This window comes from Varanus komodoensis, unplaced genomic scaffold (assembly GCF_004798865.1).
Source record: "Varanus komodoensis strain SLA01 unplaced genomic scaffold, ASM479886v1 scaffold464, whole genome shotgun sequence".
NCBI lineage: Eukaryota > Metazoa > Chordata > Lepidosauria > Squamata > Varanidae > Varanus > Varanus komodoensis.
Window position 1 is genome coordinate 14,352 of NW_025336035.1, and position 16,921 is coordinate 31,272.

General features: G+C 66.3%; 1 protein-coding gene across 1 annotated transcript; it reads right to left on the reverse strand.

Moving 5' to 3' along the window:
* Nucleotides 1-4,769: 4,769 nt before the first annotated feature.
* GBA2 (glucosylceramidase beta 2) lies at nt 4,770-16,880 on the reverse strand. The gene is made up of 16 exons (XM_044444796.1): nt 16,774-16,880; nt 16,460-16,575; nt 16,051-16,269; nt 14,517-14,756; nt 11,915-12,017; nt 11,678-11,831; nt 9,424-9,549; nt 8,939-9,114; nt 8,711-8,815; nt 8,460-8,567; nt 7,680-7,831; nt 7,453-7,559; nt 6,198-6,340; nt 5,956-6,071; nt 5,535-5,726; nt 4,770-5,454 (listed from the first exon to the last, which is right to left on the reverse strand). Exons 2-16 carry the CDS (start codon nt 16,502-16,504, stop codon nt 5,221-5,223), a joined length of 2,220 nt encoding a protein of 739 aa, XP_044300731.1. The 5' UTR covers nt 16,505-16,575; nt 16,774-16,880; the 3' UTR covers nt 4,770-5,220.
* Between the last annotated feature and the right edge of the window lie 41 nt (nt 16,881-16,921).

The following is a 16,921-nucleotide window of genomic DNA, read 5'->3' on the forward strand; positions in this document are numbered from 1 at the left end:
GCGGGATGCCTCCGCTTGTGCAGACCCGGGCCGGGGCCAGCTCCCTTCGCTGCACTCTCCCGGCGGTGCGGCAGCTCGGGGCTCCAAGTGTGGCTGCATCACAGCCCTGCGAGCGTCTGGCAGGCGCAGCCTCAGCTCCTTTGCTAGCGACGGCTTATCTGGGATTTTCATTCTTCGTCGCAACCGAGCACTCTGGCTGCCTTGGTCGCTGAGCCGCCCACCACAGGCCCGCGTTGAGGGGCTCAGCTCCAAAGGGGATGCCCACCCGCCTCTGTCCAGGACCACGGATTCTTCAGCACGGACTGCCTCGGGGTCGGTTTTGTTCCCGGTGACACGTGAAACGGCCGGATGAGGTCCGCGGGGCTGGGGCTCCCGTTGCCGTCCCGTCAGTTCCCGGGCGACACATCGCTTCCCACCTCCAAGAGCTGGGGCTGTGGATGAGCCGCCCTGTGCCAGGCCAAGCCAGCAGCCCGGATGCAGGCCGCGAACTGAAGCTCCAGCCGGACGGGGGGGGGGGGGCTGCCAGGGGCTCCTGTGGCGTGTGACCTGCTCCGAATGGGGCTGCCCTCCCGTGAAGGAGCAGGGGGCCTCCCCAATAACCCCAGTCAGCTGAGGGCCAGGTGCCCTTGGTGGCTTGGAGTGTCTTCTGCGGCTTTGCCTGGCGGCCCAGGTGCACCAGTACCTGGGCAGGGAGGCCATGGCTCCCTAGACTCATAGGAGAGCCGGAAGGGGCGACAGGGCCACTGGCTCCCGCCCCCTGCCTCTGGGATGCTGCTGCTCCGGGAGAGGCTGCCTCCTGCCCGGGTCACGGGCTCCACGGCTGTATTGCTCTGAAGCAGGGCATGCTTTGCTGTGCCTCAGGCCCATGACTCCATGGCCTGCGCTCAGCCATGACTTACGTCCGTATATGCCCGACCGCCCTTTGAGATCTGTGGGAGAGTCCCTTCTCCGGGAACCCTCCATGAAAGAAATTAGGAGAGTAAGTACTCGGAGGAGGGCTTTCTCTGCGGTGGCACCCAACCTATGGAATTCACTCCCCAAAGAGGTCCGCCTGGCACCGTCGTTACTGGTTTTTCGGCGCCAGGTAAAGACCTTTTTATTTAAACATAATTTTAATTGTTAAAACATATGATCTGGCCAGGGCAACTTCTTCTTCCTTCTCTTTCTCCTCCTATATTTTTATTTACTTAATTTATACTGATAATTTTAATCTTATATTTGTAAATCAATGTATTTTTTGTATTTTTGTATTTAATGGTAATTTATTATGTGCTATTGTATTTCAATGTATTTTATCGTGTTGTAAGCTGCCCCGAGGTTTCGGCAAGGGGCAGCATAGAAATGTTATAATAATAATAATAATAATAATAATAATAATAATAATAATAATAATAATAATAATGAAGAGACCCGCCCTTCCTCAGCCTTTCAAGCAGAATCACAGTAGCCCAGAAGAGCAGAGTGGGAAGGGGCCAGAAGGCCCTCAGGTCCAGCCCCTGCTGTCGCAGGACACCGAGTGACGCCACCCCACTCAGAGGGCTGTCCAGATCCCTTCCGGATGCCTCCGGCGAGGGGGAGCCCGCAGCTTCCCCCGGTAACGGGTTCCCTGGCTAAACCGTGCTGCCAGTCAGGGAATTCTTCCGGCTGCCTAGTCGAAATCTGCTTGCTTTTAATGCCAGCCCCTTATTGCGTGTCCTGCACTCTGAAATGGAGGAGGGGCCTCGTCCTTCCCCTTGTGACAGCCTTTCAGGTGCTCGCCGAGGGCGCCCTCCTCTCCCCTCAGTCTTTGCTTCCCGAGCCGAACGTGCCCAGTGCTCCCGTCTTCCCTCACGGGGCTCTGCCTCCCGTCCCCGAATCCTCTGCGCCTTTCTAGCTCGCCTGCGCCTGTTCCAACGTAGGTGCCCAGAACGGGACCCAGCACTCCAGGCGAGGTCGGACTCGTGCCGAGGACAGCGGACCTCGTGCTCCACGGGTTGTGGAGGTGATGCTGCCGCTGATGCAGCCCCAAATAGCATCTGCCTTTTGACGCTGTGTCATATCGTTGGCTCGTATTCAGCCTGTGATCTACAAGAACCCAAGATCCTTCTCATTTGCAATGTTTCCCACCTTGTAGCCGTGCATGTGGTCTCCTTCCCAGGTGGAGGATGTGGCGTTTGTCCCTACATGAAGCCACAGGAGGTGCCATCAGGAGGGCTGGCTGAAGTGCCGTCAGTACACCGGCGACACTCGGCTCGGCTTCTCTCTCTCATCCAACTCTGGTGAGGCAATGATGCTTCGAAACCAGTCTCTGACCAGGGCGGGGGCCGGGAGGAGGGCCAACAAATGGCGGCGTAACCCAGGCAAGATGCGGGTGTGGTGGATAGGTGGCCCTCACATCCAGGTGGAGGGCATTTGCCCCGACCTAAATGGGGCTCCACTCCCCCTGCAGGACAGGGCCTGGAGCTTGGGGGCTGCTTCCGGATCCCGGGTTGTTCCTGGAGTGCCAGCTGGGCTTGGCAACCTGTCACGCCCGTCCCCTGGCCGCTGCATCTGGGCCGCTTCAGGGCGCTCCTTTTAACATCCCAAGCCCTAAGCCGGGGTCCTCCAACTTCTCCACCAGGGGGCCAGTTAAAAGGCACCAGTGCTGGGTGCGGGCCGGAAAGGCGGTGCACACGGGCCGGCAAGGGGAGAGGCACGCAAGCTGAGGCAGGGCAGGGCATGCGGCGAGGGGAGGGGAGGCGGGGGCACGAGGCAGTGGCTTGCTCGCTTGGAGAGTTTTCTCCGAGCGAGTAAACCGTGGCCTCCCCGGGTGCGGGGCGAGGTGGGTGGCGGTGGGCGCTGCACCGCGGGTCCAAATGGGCATGGCTGCCTGGATCCGGCCCGCAGGCCGGAGTTTGAGGGCCCATGCCCTATGTGGTGCAGGACCTGAAGGAGCCCTGCATGCACCTGCACATCCCCAGAGCCCGAGGGCTTCACTGGGCTCCCTCTCCCAGGTGTTGCCTTTCCAGCCACGGCGCTCCACGTGTGGAAGTGGCTCCCCGGAGATGGTGCACCAGGTGCCTCCTTTGCACGACTCCTGGCACCAGGTAAAGACCTGTTTATTTTTGGAGTGTTTTAACTGTTGATAGTCTTAATTCTAACTTTAATTTCCATATTGGGCTGGCATTTTAATTGATGAACTTTAAATTTCAATCGTTATCTATAGATGAGACCACCTCCAACCTGGTTAGCGCATCAAGTCAACATGGTTGTGCTCCTGCTGCTGGAATTGATGTTTCATTGAGCTTGTGTATGCTGGATGATGTTTCATTTGGTGGTTTTTAATTGTTGAAAACTGTCCAGAGAGGCACGTGGCTGTTGTGACACTCTATAAAACCCTGAACGAACAAACGAAGAAAGTCCGTTGTTCTCCGCCCAGCGTTCTAACCTATCAGGATCCCCGTCTCTTATCTGCCTTCCAGGGCATTTGCTTTTCCACCAGCTTTGTGTCACCTGCCATTTTTATCCTCTTTTCTCACCCTTCCTCATCTAGATGGTTAATGAAGCTGCTGAAGAGCTCCAGCCCCAGTCCCCGGACCCGTCCCCCCCTCTGCAGGCGGGCCCCACTGAGCGCGCTCTGGCCCACCGTGCAGCCAGGGGTGGCTTCTCCCCAGCCCGCTTCTGCTAGTCTGGTCACCAGGGCGTCAGGGGCACGTTGCCGGAGGCTCTGCTGCAGTCCAGAGGGACTCTGCTCGGTGCATTCCCACAGCCCACGTGTGGCTGGACGGTCAAAAAGGACTCTTCCGTTCTTGAGAAAGCCATGCTGGCTTCCTGGAACGCCTGCACGGTTCCACGGGGAGCGTGCAGGCTGCTCGTCGTACGATTTGTTCCAGAACGTTCCCAGGGCTTGACGCCAGACTGACAAGGTGGTGGCCAGGTTCGCCCTTTCCCTCCATGTGGACCGGCGCACCGGCCCTTCTCCAGTCTTCCGGTGCTTCTCGCATCTTCCACACATTCTCCAAGAGGAGGATGGTCCTGAAACTCTCTGGCTGGCTGTGGTCCCTGGCGCATTTCCAGGCCGCAGAGGCCCAGCTCCACCCAAGGATCGGGCGGGCGGGCGGGCGGTCCCGAGCGCTGCTTGCCTTGAGCACAGCTTGCCCCCTCCTACGTGGAGGAAGTCGGGCCTGCGGGAGGACAGCCCCATGGGCTGTGGATGGCTGCTGCAGGGTGGCTGGTGGCTTCCCAGTGCTCCCAGGCAGTGCCCGAGCATGCAGTTGCTGGGGTGGGGGGGGCTGTGCCCCCACGCCCCGTGTGGAGGGGGCCCTGGCCAGGTGCTTGCAGACGTTCCCCAGCCCGGCCCAAACCGGCGTCCCCTGGCCCTGGCGCCGCCACCGCCAGGCTGAACACCCCTGGCTTGCAGAATGCAGCGCTGGGGCTGACCTCCCGGGGCAGGGCGCCCTGCTGCCCCCCTGCCAGCCCAGGAGGACCCTGGGGAGGGAAAGGGGCCATGGCTGCGGTCCTGCGGGGGCCGGCCTCAAGCAGACCCCTGCTAGCCGGGGGGGGGGGCAGCAGGTTCAGGCAAGGCGCCCATCCAGCCCACCCTGAGGCTCGGAGGAGCACAAAGCCCATGCGTCAGGGCAGAGGGCACGGCTGCCCACACCTGCAGCCATGGGGAAGGGATGGGGCTGAGGGGCAGCGTCCGGGAGCCCCCGAGGACCGGCCTTCCACCCCCGCTGGGGCAGCCCCAGAGACCCCCTGGCCGCTGGAGAAGGGAGAGCCTGCTCAGTGAACGAGCAGCCGAAGACACCGGGCCCTGTGGGCAGCAGTTCCGTTTATTCTGAATTAAAAGTTCGCAGCACCTAGAAACAAACCCAGCACAACCCGATTGCGTAGCGCTTGATTGTGTGCAAATCGATGCGGGGGGAGCCCGGGGGGCCAGCAAGGCTGCTGCCCCTGCTTGCAGTAGAGCACAGCCCCCTCGGCCGGCCCGGGGGCGGTGGGGATCCTTCATATGTGCTGTGCGGGAGGGGCAGGGGGCGGGCCTGGGGGAGGCGAGCCCCCCGTGCTCCACCACCCGGAGGGCCAGCTGTGGCCTGGGGGGGAGCGAGGCACCGCTCCGGCTTCTGTGCCCCCGCCTCACCACGCTGGAGGGAACCCTGAGCCAGCCAGGGGAGGGAGGCGCCAGCCCCAGGGCCCCGAACCACAGCAGAGCCTGGGGGCGGCTGCCCCCCCTGCGTGGCCAGGCACAGCTCCCCCCGCAGCTCAGGGCCTGGCGGGGGTGCCCGCCTGCTTGCCGGCGGGGGCCCGTGGCCCGCGGCCCGCCTGCTGCTCCAGGGCCAGCTGCATGGCCCAGATGCTGAGGGGGCGCATGTAGGCCAGCGAGCGGAAGACCCTGCGCTGGCAGTAGGCCTCGGGGGTCTGGAAGGCCATGCCCAGCCGCTCCCACACGGTCCGGTAGCAGCCCTCGGCGGTGCGGAAGCCCTCCTGCACGAGGCCCTGCGGAGGGAGGAAGCGGTCAGTGCCAGCCACCGGCCCGCCCCAATGCCCCCCGCCCCCCCCCCGCCGCGGGCACCTACCTCCTGGATCATGGTGGCGGCGAGGGCGTACACCACCCCGACCCACACCTCGTCCGACTGCACGCTGGACGTGTCCGGCACCCCGCTGGGACGCATGCCGTTCACCGCCCCCATCGTGCCGCCGGCGAAGCCGAGCACGTTCAGCTCAAAGATGGTCCTCAGCGCGCTCAGCACGTGGCTCCGGGGGAACACCTGCCAGGGGGGAGCCAGGCGGCCATCAGGCGGGGCTCCTCCACACCGCCGGGCCAGCGCCTCCCACAGGCGGGCGGGCAGGGAGGCAGGCCAGAGCAGCCTGGGGGACTCCCGCGAGGCCCTCTGGAGCACAGACGCTCAGGGCGAGGGGGCGTGGGGTGGGGAACACGCCACCGCCCCATGGGCCAGCCGGCCCGTCACGCAGACTCCCCAGGCCCGCTCCCCTCACCTCCGACTCGCCCTCGCCCAGGCCGCAAGCCCTCAGGAACCACTGTCCGGCCAGCTGGTCCGCCATGACGCTGTCCGACGAGGGGCCCCCTCCGCTGTCGTAGTTGTAGTACTTGCCTGGAGCAGGGGGGGAGGAGGAAGGGGTCGATGCGCGGCCGAGGGGCGGGCCGGGCGCCAAGCCCACGTGGGGTGGGCCGGGCCGGGGCAGGCATGGTACGTGAGCCGCCCGCCGCCCAGACCTACCGTTCCAGAGCAGTCTCTCGAAGGCTGCCGAGCCCCTTGCCAAGATGGCGGCGTACTTCTGCAGCACCTCCCCTGAGCCCATGATCTCTGCCATCCGGCACATCACGCAGACGGCCGCCAGCCACAGGCCGCCACAGTAGGCGCTGCCGAAGCAAAGAGGGAGCGATTGGGGCACGCAGCCCAGCAGCCCGGAAGGTGCAGCGCCCCAGATCGAGCGCAGGAGGCTGGCGGGGCAGCAGACGCCCCCGCTGCAGCCGCAGAAGGGGACGCCCCCGCTGCAGCCGCAGAAGGGGGTGCCTCCACTGGCGCCCGTGCCAGGATGGGGGTGAAAGAGCAGTGGGGAAGAGGCAGCGGCCCCAGCCCATCGGAGCCCCCCAGGCGCCAAGCCCCTCGGGGGTAGGGCTAGCAGGAGGGCCCCCCCAGGAGAGCCGGAAGGAGATGGGGTGGGCGGAGGGATCTGGGGAGGTGCTGCTGGGGACACGGCCGGAGGCCTCCTGTGGGCCAGGGCCCCTCCAGCTCTGCGACCGCCAGCAGAAGGGCCCCGGGCACAGCTCGGGTGGGAGGCCAGCTCCGCGCACCCCGTGCGCCTCCCGCCTGCTGGCCCAGCCAATCCAGCGGCCTGGCGCTGCAGCAGCAGAGAAGCTGGAGGGGGCCCCCACCCCGCTTTGCCCCGGGGGCCTCAGCAGGAAGAGGGGCAGCCAGACGGCTCGGCAGAGGAGAGGAGAGGCCCCTCCCGGGCTGGGGGACTGCAGGGGCCACAGAGCCACCACCTCCTGGGGCAGGCAGTGGGGCAGGAGCGGTCAGGGAGCCATGCCTCTCTGCCCCGTGCTCCCTCTGGGGAAGAGCAACCCCTGTGCCTGGGCCCTCTGGTGCTCCCGGCACAGCGTCCGGAGCCCTCCCCTTCCGCCGGGCCCGGCGCCTGCTTGAGCAAGCACGGCCAGAGGCGCTGGGCCCCGGGCGGAGAGGGCCCCTCCCGCTCCCACTGCTCTCCTGCCGGTCCACACGCGGCGGCTCCAGCGCAGCAGCCCGGCGGGACGGCTGGTTGCACCGCTCAGCCCGGTGCCTGGGAGGGGGAGAGGCCCGGGGCTGGGGCCCAGCTGGGCCCCACTCCACCCGAGGGGCGCGCTTGCTGCTCTCAGGCGGGGGGCAGGATGGCCGGCCCCCAGAAGGGCCCAAGCGGCGGCCATGCACGAGGGGGGCGAGGGCCCTTCCTGCGGGCCCCGGACAGGCGCCCCCCGCCCCCTCGCCGGCTCACCTGGCCCCGGTCACAACCCAGGCGTCGTACGTCTGGTCCGCGAAGCCAGAGTTCTCGATGAGGCCGTCCCCATCCCTGTCGAACCTCAGCTCCGAGTCCATCACGGCCTGCGGGGGGGGGCACACGGAGGTCTGAGGGGGGCCGCCCCCTGCCCCAGTGGCCCAGCTGCCCCACAGCCAGCGAGGCTCTCCCCTCCCCTCCCCTCCCCCGCGCAGGCCAGGCAGTACCTGGCAGACGGGCCACATGTCCTGCAGGTAGGCGGCGTCCCCCGTGAAGGAGTAATCGCGGAACACCTGCAGCACGAACTTGAGGTTCAGGTCCTTCCAGCCGGCCGTGTCGTGGATCAAGTAGGCATTCAGGCGCTGCCACGGCTCGTCGTCTGGGGCGGAGGGAGGGGCGGGGGGTCAGGGCCGGGAAGCCCCCCCACCGCAAGGGCCCCCCAGGCAGAGCTCCCAAGCGAGTGGCGGCTGCAGGCCCACAGGGGAGACGCTGGCACGCAGCAGCAGCAGCCTCGGCAGCCCCACCGGTGGCCCCCCATGCGGGGGCCCTCCAGTTGCTTTGGGGCCCTCTCACCAGCCACAGCCAGCACGGCCAGGGCTGGGCCGGGCCGGGCCAGGGGGTCAGCCCTGCACAGTATCTTGCGGCGGGGGGCAGAGGACCCGCCAGCGCCACTTTGGGACGCTCAGGCCTGTCAAGCCCACTGCCACGCCACGCCACGCCGGGCCGCCTGCACGGGGGCAGCCGTGACCTCCGTGGCCGGGCGGCCTTTCCGCCGAGCGGCTCCAAGAACTGCATGTGCACCGCGGGCCCGCGGCTGGGCCTCCAATGCCAGGGGGCCGCCCTCGGACAGGCGCCTCCCGCTCCTCCCATGGGACGGGCCGTGGCGCTTCCTCTCCTGCCACTGGAAGGGCCGGGCAAGCGTGCCGAGGGGCCGAGCAGCGGGAGCGGGGGCCGGGGCCAGAGCGGCCTCCTCGCTGGGGAGCGGCCCCGCTCCACACGGGCCTTACCGGGCTCCCCGATGTCATGAGGGACCACGTTGCGCAGCTTCACCTGGGCCATCTGCCCGCTCATCAGGTAGAGCCGGGACTGCGTGTCCTCGTTCAGCACAGCCGCAGCTGCGGGACAAGGGGCCGGGCTGAGGGCCAATCCACGGAGCCCCGCCTCGCCCTCCCCGGGCACGGCGCGAGGCGCACGGCCCCCTGCTTGCGGCAGGGCCGCGCCCGCCCCGGGGGCCGATCCCTTGCCCCCGCTCACCTACCCATGTCGTACTGCAGGCTGAGCTCCAGCTTGGGCCAGAGCATGGCCAGCGCGAAGGAGGCGTAGAAGTGGACGTCGTACGTGTTGTACATCCGGTACTCTTGGCCTGGGAGACAGGAATAGGGAGACGGGCGTGGGGGGCTCCGCCTCCTGCCCTGGGGGGCACAGGCGCCCGCGGCAGCCCCGGGCCCTCGCGTGGGGCCGGGGAAGGGGCGACGCAGCCACTCACCTTCCAGGTAGGCAAACCTCCCGTATTCCCGCAGGACTGGCAGAAGCTGCGAGAGGCCCTGGCCGGCTCCCAGGGCCGCCGCGTCGTCCGGCAGCAGCTCCACCCAGAGGGTGCCTCCGTCCGCCAGGAAGTACAGCTCATTGAAGAGGGCCGACTTGTACCACGGGGGCAGCTCGCTGCAGATGGGGGCAGAGGGACCGCTCAGGCGGGGCCGAGGAAGCCCCGGCCGCCCGGCCCCCCCTGCCACCCGCACGTCGCGCTGCCCTGGGAAGCGGGGGGTAGGGCTGCAGCCGGGTGGGCAAGAGCCAGTCCCCGGGCGGCCACACTGGCTCTGGTGGGGCCCCGGCGGCCACTGGCGGCGGCCGCTCTTGGCTCCCTTCACCTGGGCTGGAGGCACCACGGGGCGCCAGCGGGGACCTGCGTGCTAGGCCCCCGCGCTCCTGCCCGGCCCCCGCGGGCCCGGCGAGTGGCTCCGGGCAGCGCACCTGTTCTCCAGGATGGGCTGCTGCCAGGCCGCGATCCGCTGCTCCCAGGCCTTGTAGTGCGTGAGCAGGTGATGGGAGAGGGCGGGACACGCCTCCTGCTCCCGGCCGAAGAAGCGCGTGTACCGCCTGTGGGGAGGAACAGACGGGGCCGCCTGAGGTGCGCTTGCCCGGAGGGGGCAGGGAGGGTCCCAGGCGCTTCTTGGCCTGGCCGGCTGGAGGAGGTAGCCGCAAGCCCACCCGGAGGAGCTCCCTCTCCGCCTCCCACCTTCAAGAAACGGCCCCGTGCCCGCTCCTCCATGGGGAGCCGGCAGCCTTGCTGTGCGTGGCGGGCTGGAGAAGGCCGGGGGCGCTTCCATGCGCACCCCATCCCTGGAGGCTCACAGGGGTGGCGCAGGTGCCCCCGGGCAGTTGGGGCGGCGGACGGCACCAGAGAAGGGCCAGGCCACGCACGGAGACCAAGGACGCAGCGCAGCCTTCCCAACCCAGCCTCAGCCAGGGGATGGAGGGTCCGGGCTCAGGTTCAGCCACAGCCGCCCAGCTTCGAGTCCCACCTCACCGCCCCCTTCTCTGTTGAGCAGGCCAAGTCACGGGGTCGCAGCGGAGCAGAGCTGCCAGGAGGCCATCGGGTCAGTTCTCTCCGCCTCTCCTCACAGGGCAGTGTTTCCAAGCCCTGGATCATTTTGGTGGCCCTCCCTGGACCCTTCCTCATTTCCCGGCATCTTTCTTACACCCTGGTGCCCCGCACTGCTTGGTCACAGGGTTCCAGACAGGTCTGACGAGTGAGGAGAGGGGAGCTCAGCGGCCCAAAGCCAACACCGGCCCCACCTTGCCCCCCGCTTCCCCCAGGGCCACCCACTCTCTCCTGTTCCTCCTCTGCCCCCAGCTTTGCGACTGCCGCTTGCCCAGCACAGACACACGCCGGAGGCACACGCCGGACAGGGAGCTGGGCTGACACCCCAACTGGGCAATTCGGGAAATGGCCACCCGGCCTGAGCTGGAGGCTGCCCGCTCTGGCTCAGATCCAGAACCTAGGACACAATGCGGGAAGGGAAGGCTTCGTGCTTGCCACTGAGTACTATGGGATAGCGAAACCAAATTCCTTCTGTTCAACACCGGTGGATGAAATTTGCGTGCACAGCAGGATGCTAGGAAGGGGTTACACTCGATGCGCATTCCAGATGCAAAGGTTTTGGGCTACACGGTACTTTATATTTTGATTGGTTTAATGTCCCCAACAAGAATGGGTTTTCTTGCTTTAAGGAAATTGTAGGTACGGGTGCTCACTCTAAGGGGATCCAGCTTGCGCAGTGAGAGGGTGTTTGTACAACAAGAACGTTCAAATTTAGACGATATCCAAAGGGACACGCTTATCCCCGTGTGGCTCGCGTGCCATCCGTCTGCGAACGGCGGCCAAGGCAGAGGTGGGCCTGGGGAAGAAATGCGCAAAGACGCAGAAGACCGGAGGCCGGGAGGCGGGAGCAGTGGCTCACACAAGAAGGGTGTCCTTGCCTTTTGGGAAGGGGAGGGGGAGATTTGCTCCCCCCCTCTCCCCTTTGCATTGTGGGCAATTTGTACAAAGGCAGGGCACCAGCAGAGGCAAGAAGCCTCCAGAAAGGTAGGGGCAGGTGCTAGGGAACCATGACGACTGGAAACCGGTCTCTGGCCTCTTTGAGAACAGCCACCGCGAGGCCCCCTTCTTGCCCTCCTCAACGCGCAGGGACTGGAGGGGCCCGGGAGCACGTGTCCGGCACTGGAAGGCGGCCGCCAGTCCCCATCAGCACTTCAAGCGAGAATGCAGAAGACGCTCCCGGGACGCTCCTGCCCTGCCGGAGCCAAACCGCAAAGGGGGCCTTGAGGAAAACTGGCTTCCATGCCGGTCACCCATTGGCCTCTGCGCAGACACGCCCAAGCCCCACACGCACCGCCAGCCAGAGGCACGCCTGCTGCATGTGATGCACCACTGCTGGGAAGAGGGGCCGCTGTGCGGCAGGGCCCCCACCAGGGAGGGAGGGAGGGAGGGAGGGGAGAATGAATAGAAATGGTCTAATAATAATAATAATAACGAGCTGGGCGAGCCAGTCCTGCAGAAGCCGGCCAGTCACCCACGGCAGGCAGCTCCGGGCCACCCCGGCACAGCCGGGGGCAGAGGGACGCTGGCCACCCTCAGGCCTGGCGGCCCGGGAAGGCAGAGCATGGCCCCGCACGCCGGACGGGACAGGCAGCCGGCCCCCGCGGGCGCCGGCCGCCCAGTTACCTGTGGTGCTCCTTCTCTCTGGACCCAAAGCGGATGCGAGGCATATCCCAGGCCAGGCCCAGCTCCAGCGTGCCGTGCCCGCCGGCCGGCACCACACGGGTGGCACACACGGCCGCTGCGCAGGCCTCCCCCTTCTCAGAGGGGGGGGCCCTCCCTGCAAGAGAAAGTGCATGGGCAGACCAGAGCCTCAGCCCTCTTTCCGTGTGCCTGCCCGCCCCCACACAGCCCGGGACTCACCTGGCGGGGATGCCAGCTTGCCGTCGGCCAGGAGGTCTTGCCACACGTCCTGCCCGGTGCCAGCAGGGTTGAAGCTGGTGCAGTGGGTGACAGTGGTGCCTGGCTGGAGAGCAAAGCACAAGCGCCAGGCTGCAGGAGGGCCGCTCCTCAGCGCCAGCAGCCCCGCGGGGATGACCCACGCTGGCACAGCTGGGGCGGAGAGGGGCCCACCCACGTCCCGCAGGGCCAGGAAGCCCCCCCAGGGAGCTGCCCAAGTGCCCCCCGCCATACCGCACTTGCATTTTGGTCCCGTGGACGCGCGTCACCGGACGAGTGCCCCAAAGCACCGGCGCTCCCCCGACTGCAGGCCCACCTTCCACGCATCGGGAGAACGCGAGACTCCCTCCCTGAGGCCATCCAGAAACCGGGACAGGGGGCAGTGTGGAGGTGACCGCCTTTCACTTAAGCTGTGTGGCCACCGCTGGGCAACGAAGGGGCCAGCAGAAGCCAGCATTTCCTCGAAGCCCCCTACCCGCCCACCCCGTGCCCACTGCACTGCTTTCTCTGGGCCACCCTGCGGCCAGGGGGCTCTCGCAAGGGGGCCCCAACTGGCTGGAAAGGCAGGAGCTGCTCCCCGCCCAGGCGTGGCACTCCATGTGGCCCCGGCAGTCCCGCCTCGGGGCTCCCCGAAGCTCAGCTGCCTCGGCAAGGAGCGGCTTCTTTCGCCTCCGCAGACCTCGCCTCCGCACGGCACTTCTCCCGTGCGAGGGAGCGCTGACGGGGGAGGCCGTGTGCAGGGAGCCCTCGCAGGGCAAGACCGGCCGGCGGCCTGCGTGGCTTGGAGAAGCCAGAAGCGGCCCCCGGCTCCCCCCACCCGCTAGCAGTTCTCTGCTGTCCTGCCTGCGAGGGAGACACCCCTGCCCTGCCCTGCTCCGCACGTGCAGCTGCCGCCCCGCCAGGTCCGGCGAGGCCTCGCCCGGCTGCTCCGCAGCGTCCACGCCGCCCACCCCTTCTGCTCCAGACTCGGCGCTCCCTCAGCCTGAAGCCAGGCACTGGGGGGGGGCGGGCTTTGGGCGTCTTGCACAGGCCTCGCCTCTGCGGTGAGAGGCACTTGGCACATGCTCGGAAGAACTTTCCTTGCAAGGCTGCGATGAGGATAAAGCAGTGGAGGAGGAGGATCCCCAGAGAGCAGCCTTGGATTCTCTGCAAGAGGAGAAGAGGCTGGACGTGCGAGCAAATGACACGCTCTTATTCCGCTTGCGTGTGCCCAGGCTAAACTCGCTCTGCCGTCCGGCATCAGCAAAGCCGCACGCCTGCCCCTTTGAGCCTAGCCGCAGTCGCGGGGCCGGTTCTCTGGGGAAGAGCCGCCTCGCCCTGGCGGCAGTTACTCGCGGAAAGGTGGTGAGCCCTGCCGAACAGGCTGAGCGTGGCCGGCTCCCGCTGTGGCGGCAGCAGTTCCCCTTCCCTGCATTGGGGCTCGCCAGGCGCTCATGCCCCACCGGAGTCGCCCGGCCTCCCTGCTGCGCCCTCTCAGCGGCTGCCCCATCTGGCAAAGCAGCGCCTCTGGAGAGCAGGCCAGGCCACTGGCGGGGGCACCCCCTGCAGCACGGGACCCCCTCCCCAGGGAGCCCTGCCAGGCTCATGGGCAACCCGGCTGCTCCTTCGAGTGGAGCAACCGGCCACCCCCGCCTTTCCAAAGCCAGTTTTCCTATCGCTACTTCACAGACTTTCAAACTGGCAGTGACCGGCGCTGAGCCTTGTTTAAAGAAGAACCAGTGATCCCTTGGACGAGCCAAGAGCCTTTAGTGAAATGTAAAGACTAGATCAAACAAGCACGAACCACACCTAGGCACACACTCCAAGTTTCGTTCCCGGAACGATCCAGCCCACAGCACACTCCTTCAGAAGCCCCCACCCCCCCAGGAACGGGTCCCATGGAGCTGGTGAGCCGCTGGGAGTGCGGGCGGGTGCCAGGATTGGCACTGCCTTTTAGGGGCACCGGGTCTTACAGGCGGCACTGACTGCCAGATCACGTCCTGGCTCTGCCCTTGTGCTACCAGGAAGTGCCCGCACGGTGCTCGCCGCTATCGCCTCTCCTGTTCCCCAGCAGGATCCGTGCCGCAACACCCACCCCAGTGACGCAGTCCTGGCCCTGTGACCTCTTGCCCCAGCCAAACCACGCCAGAAGCCCTTTCTTTGGGATGCTGCCTGCAATCGGTTACAGCCGGGCCAGGGCCAGGGCCGGGGCCTCCCAGTGTCTCATGCCCATTCCTCCAGCCTGGAGCTCCTCTTTGAGCTCTTCTCGGTTCCGCTCGAATTTCCCCACACTAAACGATCTGGCATCGTCAGCAAGCTTGGCGGGCAGCCTGCCCATCCTACAGGGTGGGCTCAGGTGCGCCTCCACTGCAGGGCTCGGGCCAGAGCACCTTCGGTGCCAGAGACAGGCTGGCTCAGCCCTCCCGCGACTCCACCCTGGCTTGAAGCTGGCAACCTCTCCAGCCCTCGCTCCAGTCCGCTGCCCCTTCCAGGCTGGCCTGCACTCTGCCCTCGTGCGGCGCAGCAGGGGCGCACGCTCCCGCCCCGAGAAAGGTGCCCGCCGTCCACGCCCGGCTCCACCCCGTACCGTCTCTAGAGCAGAGATGGCCAGCGTGTAGGGGTTCACCGGGACGCAGTGATGCAGCAGCACTCCCCGGACGCAGCAGCCGTCCTTCTCCAGCACGAAGGGCTCGTTCCAGTGGCCTCCGCTCCGGTCCTCCTTGGTTTCCAAGCCGTTCCGGAAGGTGAACATGATGGAGACCTCTACATCCTGGCCGCTGCTGTTCTCCACCTCCCAGACAAAGGCCCCCACCGGCAGGCTGGACTCCTGGGTGTACCGGAAGGGCATGAAATCAGAATCAGCAAGCAAAGGGGCCACGATGGGGGCTGGGTGGGCCCCTCAATGGGAAATGACAAGAACAGGCGGACAGACTGCAAAAGTTGAGCTCCAACTTCAACTGTGCTTTTGCCCCGTTTTATGGGAGGCTTGGAATCTGCCTTCTCCCAAGGTTCACCAAAAGCAAAGGTGCCTAATTTGCCCGTCCAAAACAGATTCAAGACACTGAATCAGCACACAATGGCGATTGTTTGGGAAAAGTTTCCACAGTTCAATCAGAAGCACCTTCAGAAAAAACACGGGCAAACCGGTCGCCCGCCTCAGATGTGCCTGAAGGCTTCTACCTCCTCCAGCTAAGGTCTCGGAAGCCACCGCGCAGACAGAGCGTCACTTGGGCCTTCGGGTCTGCTTGATGAATACACTTGGCTGGGAAAACTCCTGAAGGAATGTCTAAGCCACCTTGCAGGTGCGTTCACCTGGGGGCAAGCGGGCCCAGGTAGGGCACCCGCTCTCCACACGCAGACAATCTGCCCCCCGTGTGCTACTGCTCCAGTCAGCTTGCCTAGACCGTGGAACCAAGCCTCAAGCGCAATCCGGCTGGATCAGGCCACGGCGGGTCCACTCAGCGCAGGATCGCACCGGCAGAGTGGCTCACAGGCCGTCTCCAGCGAGGAGGACTGGACAGCGACAGTGCCCCCCCACAACAGGAACAGAGCGGTGCAGCCACCGGCAGACTCCCACTCTGTGATCAGCCAGCTCTGGCTGGATGAGGCCGACTCGGGCAGGAGTGGCTGCTCGCAGTGCAGAATCCGGCTGCCTTGGCCGCCACACGCCCTCAGCCCGAGAAGGGCCGGGAGACACCTGCCCACAGCCCAGCTCCTCCCTGCTGGCTCTCCGAGCCACTGCCATCTGCGCAGACGCCCACAAGCCCAGCCCCCCCGCCCAGTAACGTTAGGGCTTTTGAGATGGGGGCAGGCTGGTCGTGGCGCAGACACTCCGAGATGAGCCAGCAAAGCGCAAGCGGTCTTGGGATGCTGCAGCCTCCACGTGGCCCAGTGAGGCTGCCGGCCAGAGCAAGATGGAGGTGGCCGGGCGGCCCTGGCCACCCCGGCAGCGGCCTTCCTGAGCTGAGCTGCCCGCCGCCCCAAGCAAGGCAGCCCTGCAGAGGGGCATGGCGAGCGGCAGAAGGGCCCCGTCTCTCCTTCCGCCCTGCCCGCAAGAGGCCTGCCCCACCCATCACTGCCTACAGAGGCTTGTCTGGGGAGAACACGCCAAACAGGCTCACCTGGTAGTCGTGCGGGATGATCGGCGAGACCTGTCGGCAGGTGAGCACCACGTCCTGTCCGGGCAGCTGGTAAACAGTCCAGGCTCGAGGGTAGAGCGCATGGTAGAAAGCATAGTGGCCACAGAAGCCCCAGTTCCAGCCCTGCAGGGCACTGGGCCGCTCCACGGAGAGCACCTGCTGGTAAACGGTTTGGCCCTTGCGGCGCAGGCAGACGGTGAACTGGGCAGGAGAAGGGCAATGTGAGCAGCAGCCCACCGGCCCGGCCCAGCCCCCCCCCCCCCCGTTTCCACCCCCAGGGCCAGGTCCCTGCACAGGATGCCCGGGGAGCAGTGGGGAAGAACCACCCCAGACCACCAACCGGCCCCAGTGCAGCAAGGCTCGGAGCACCTGCGGCCACCTGCACACGCACCTGGTCAGCAACCACTGCCTTGTAGTGATAGAGCCCAGGGTTCATTTGCCATCGGCAGAAGTCTCCCCGCCAGCCCCGGGTGATGGTGCCTCCCCCAAGCCCCCCCAAGGGGCAGCCTAAAGGAAAGCAGAAGAGAGGCCATGGCTCGCGGGATGATCGAGGGCGGCTGTGCCTGCGGCTGCCCCCCCACATGGGCCCCCTCCCACGGCCCAGCACAGGCTGCTTCCACCAGGGGAGCCCTGCCCCAGGCACACAAGCCGAGCCGGGGAGGCGTCAAGCCCAGCAGCCGCACTACGAAGCACCAGCATCCGCACCGTAGATCTGGCGCAGCGGCTGCGAATTCAGGAGGTCGATGAAGGGGCGCTTCTTCTCCACGCGCGTCTTGCGGTACCACCACCGGAAGTACCTGGGCAGGGGCGGCAGGGGCGGTGAGCGGGGGGGGGGGGCGCCACGCCGACCCCG

Excerpts from the sequence above, each read along its gene's own strand:
- GBA2 (XM_044444796.1), bottom strand. The coding sequence starts at position 16,504 with ATGAACCCTGGGCTCTATCACTACAAGGCAGTGGTTGCTGACCAG. Across the intron at positions 14,757-16,050 it reads TCATCCCGCACGACTACCAG|GAGTCCAGCCTGCCGGTGGG; the intron begins GTGAGCCTGTTT and ends CGGTACACCCAG. Across the intron at positions 7,832-8,459 it reads TCATGACATCGGGGAGCCCG|ACGACGAGCCGTGGCAGCGC; the intron begins GTAAGGCCCGTG and ends CCTCCGCCCCAG.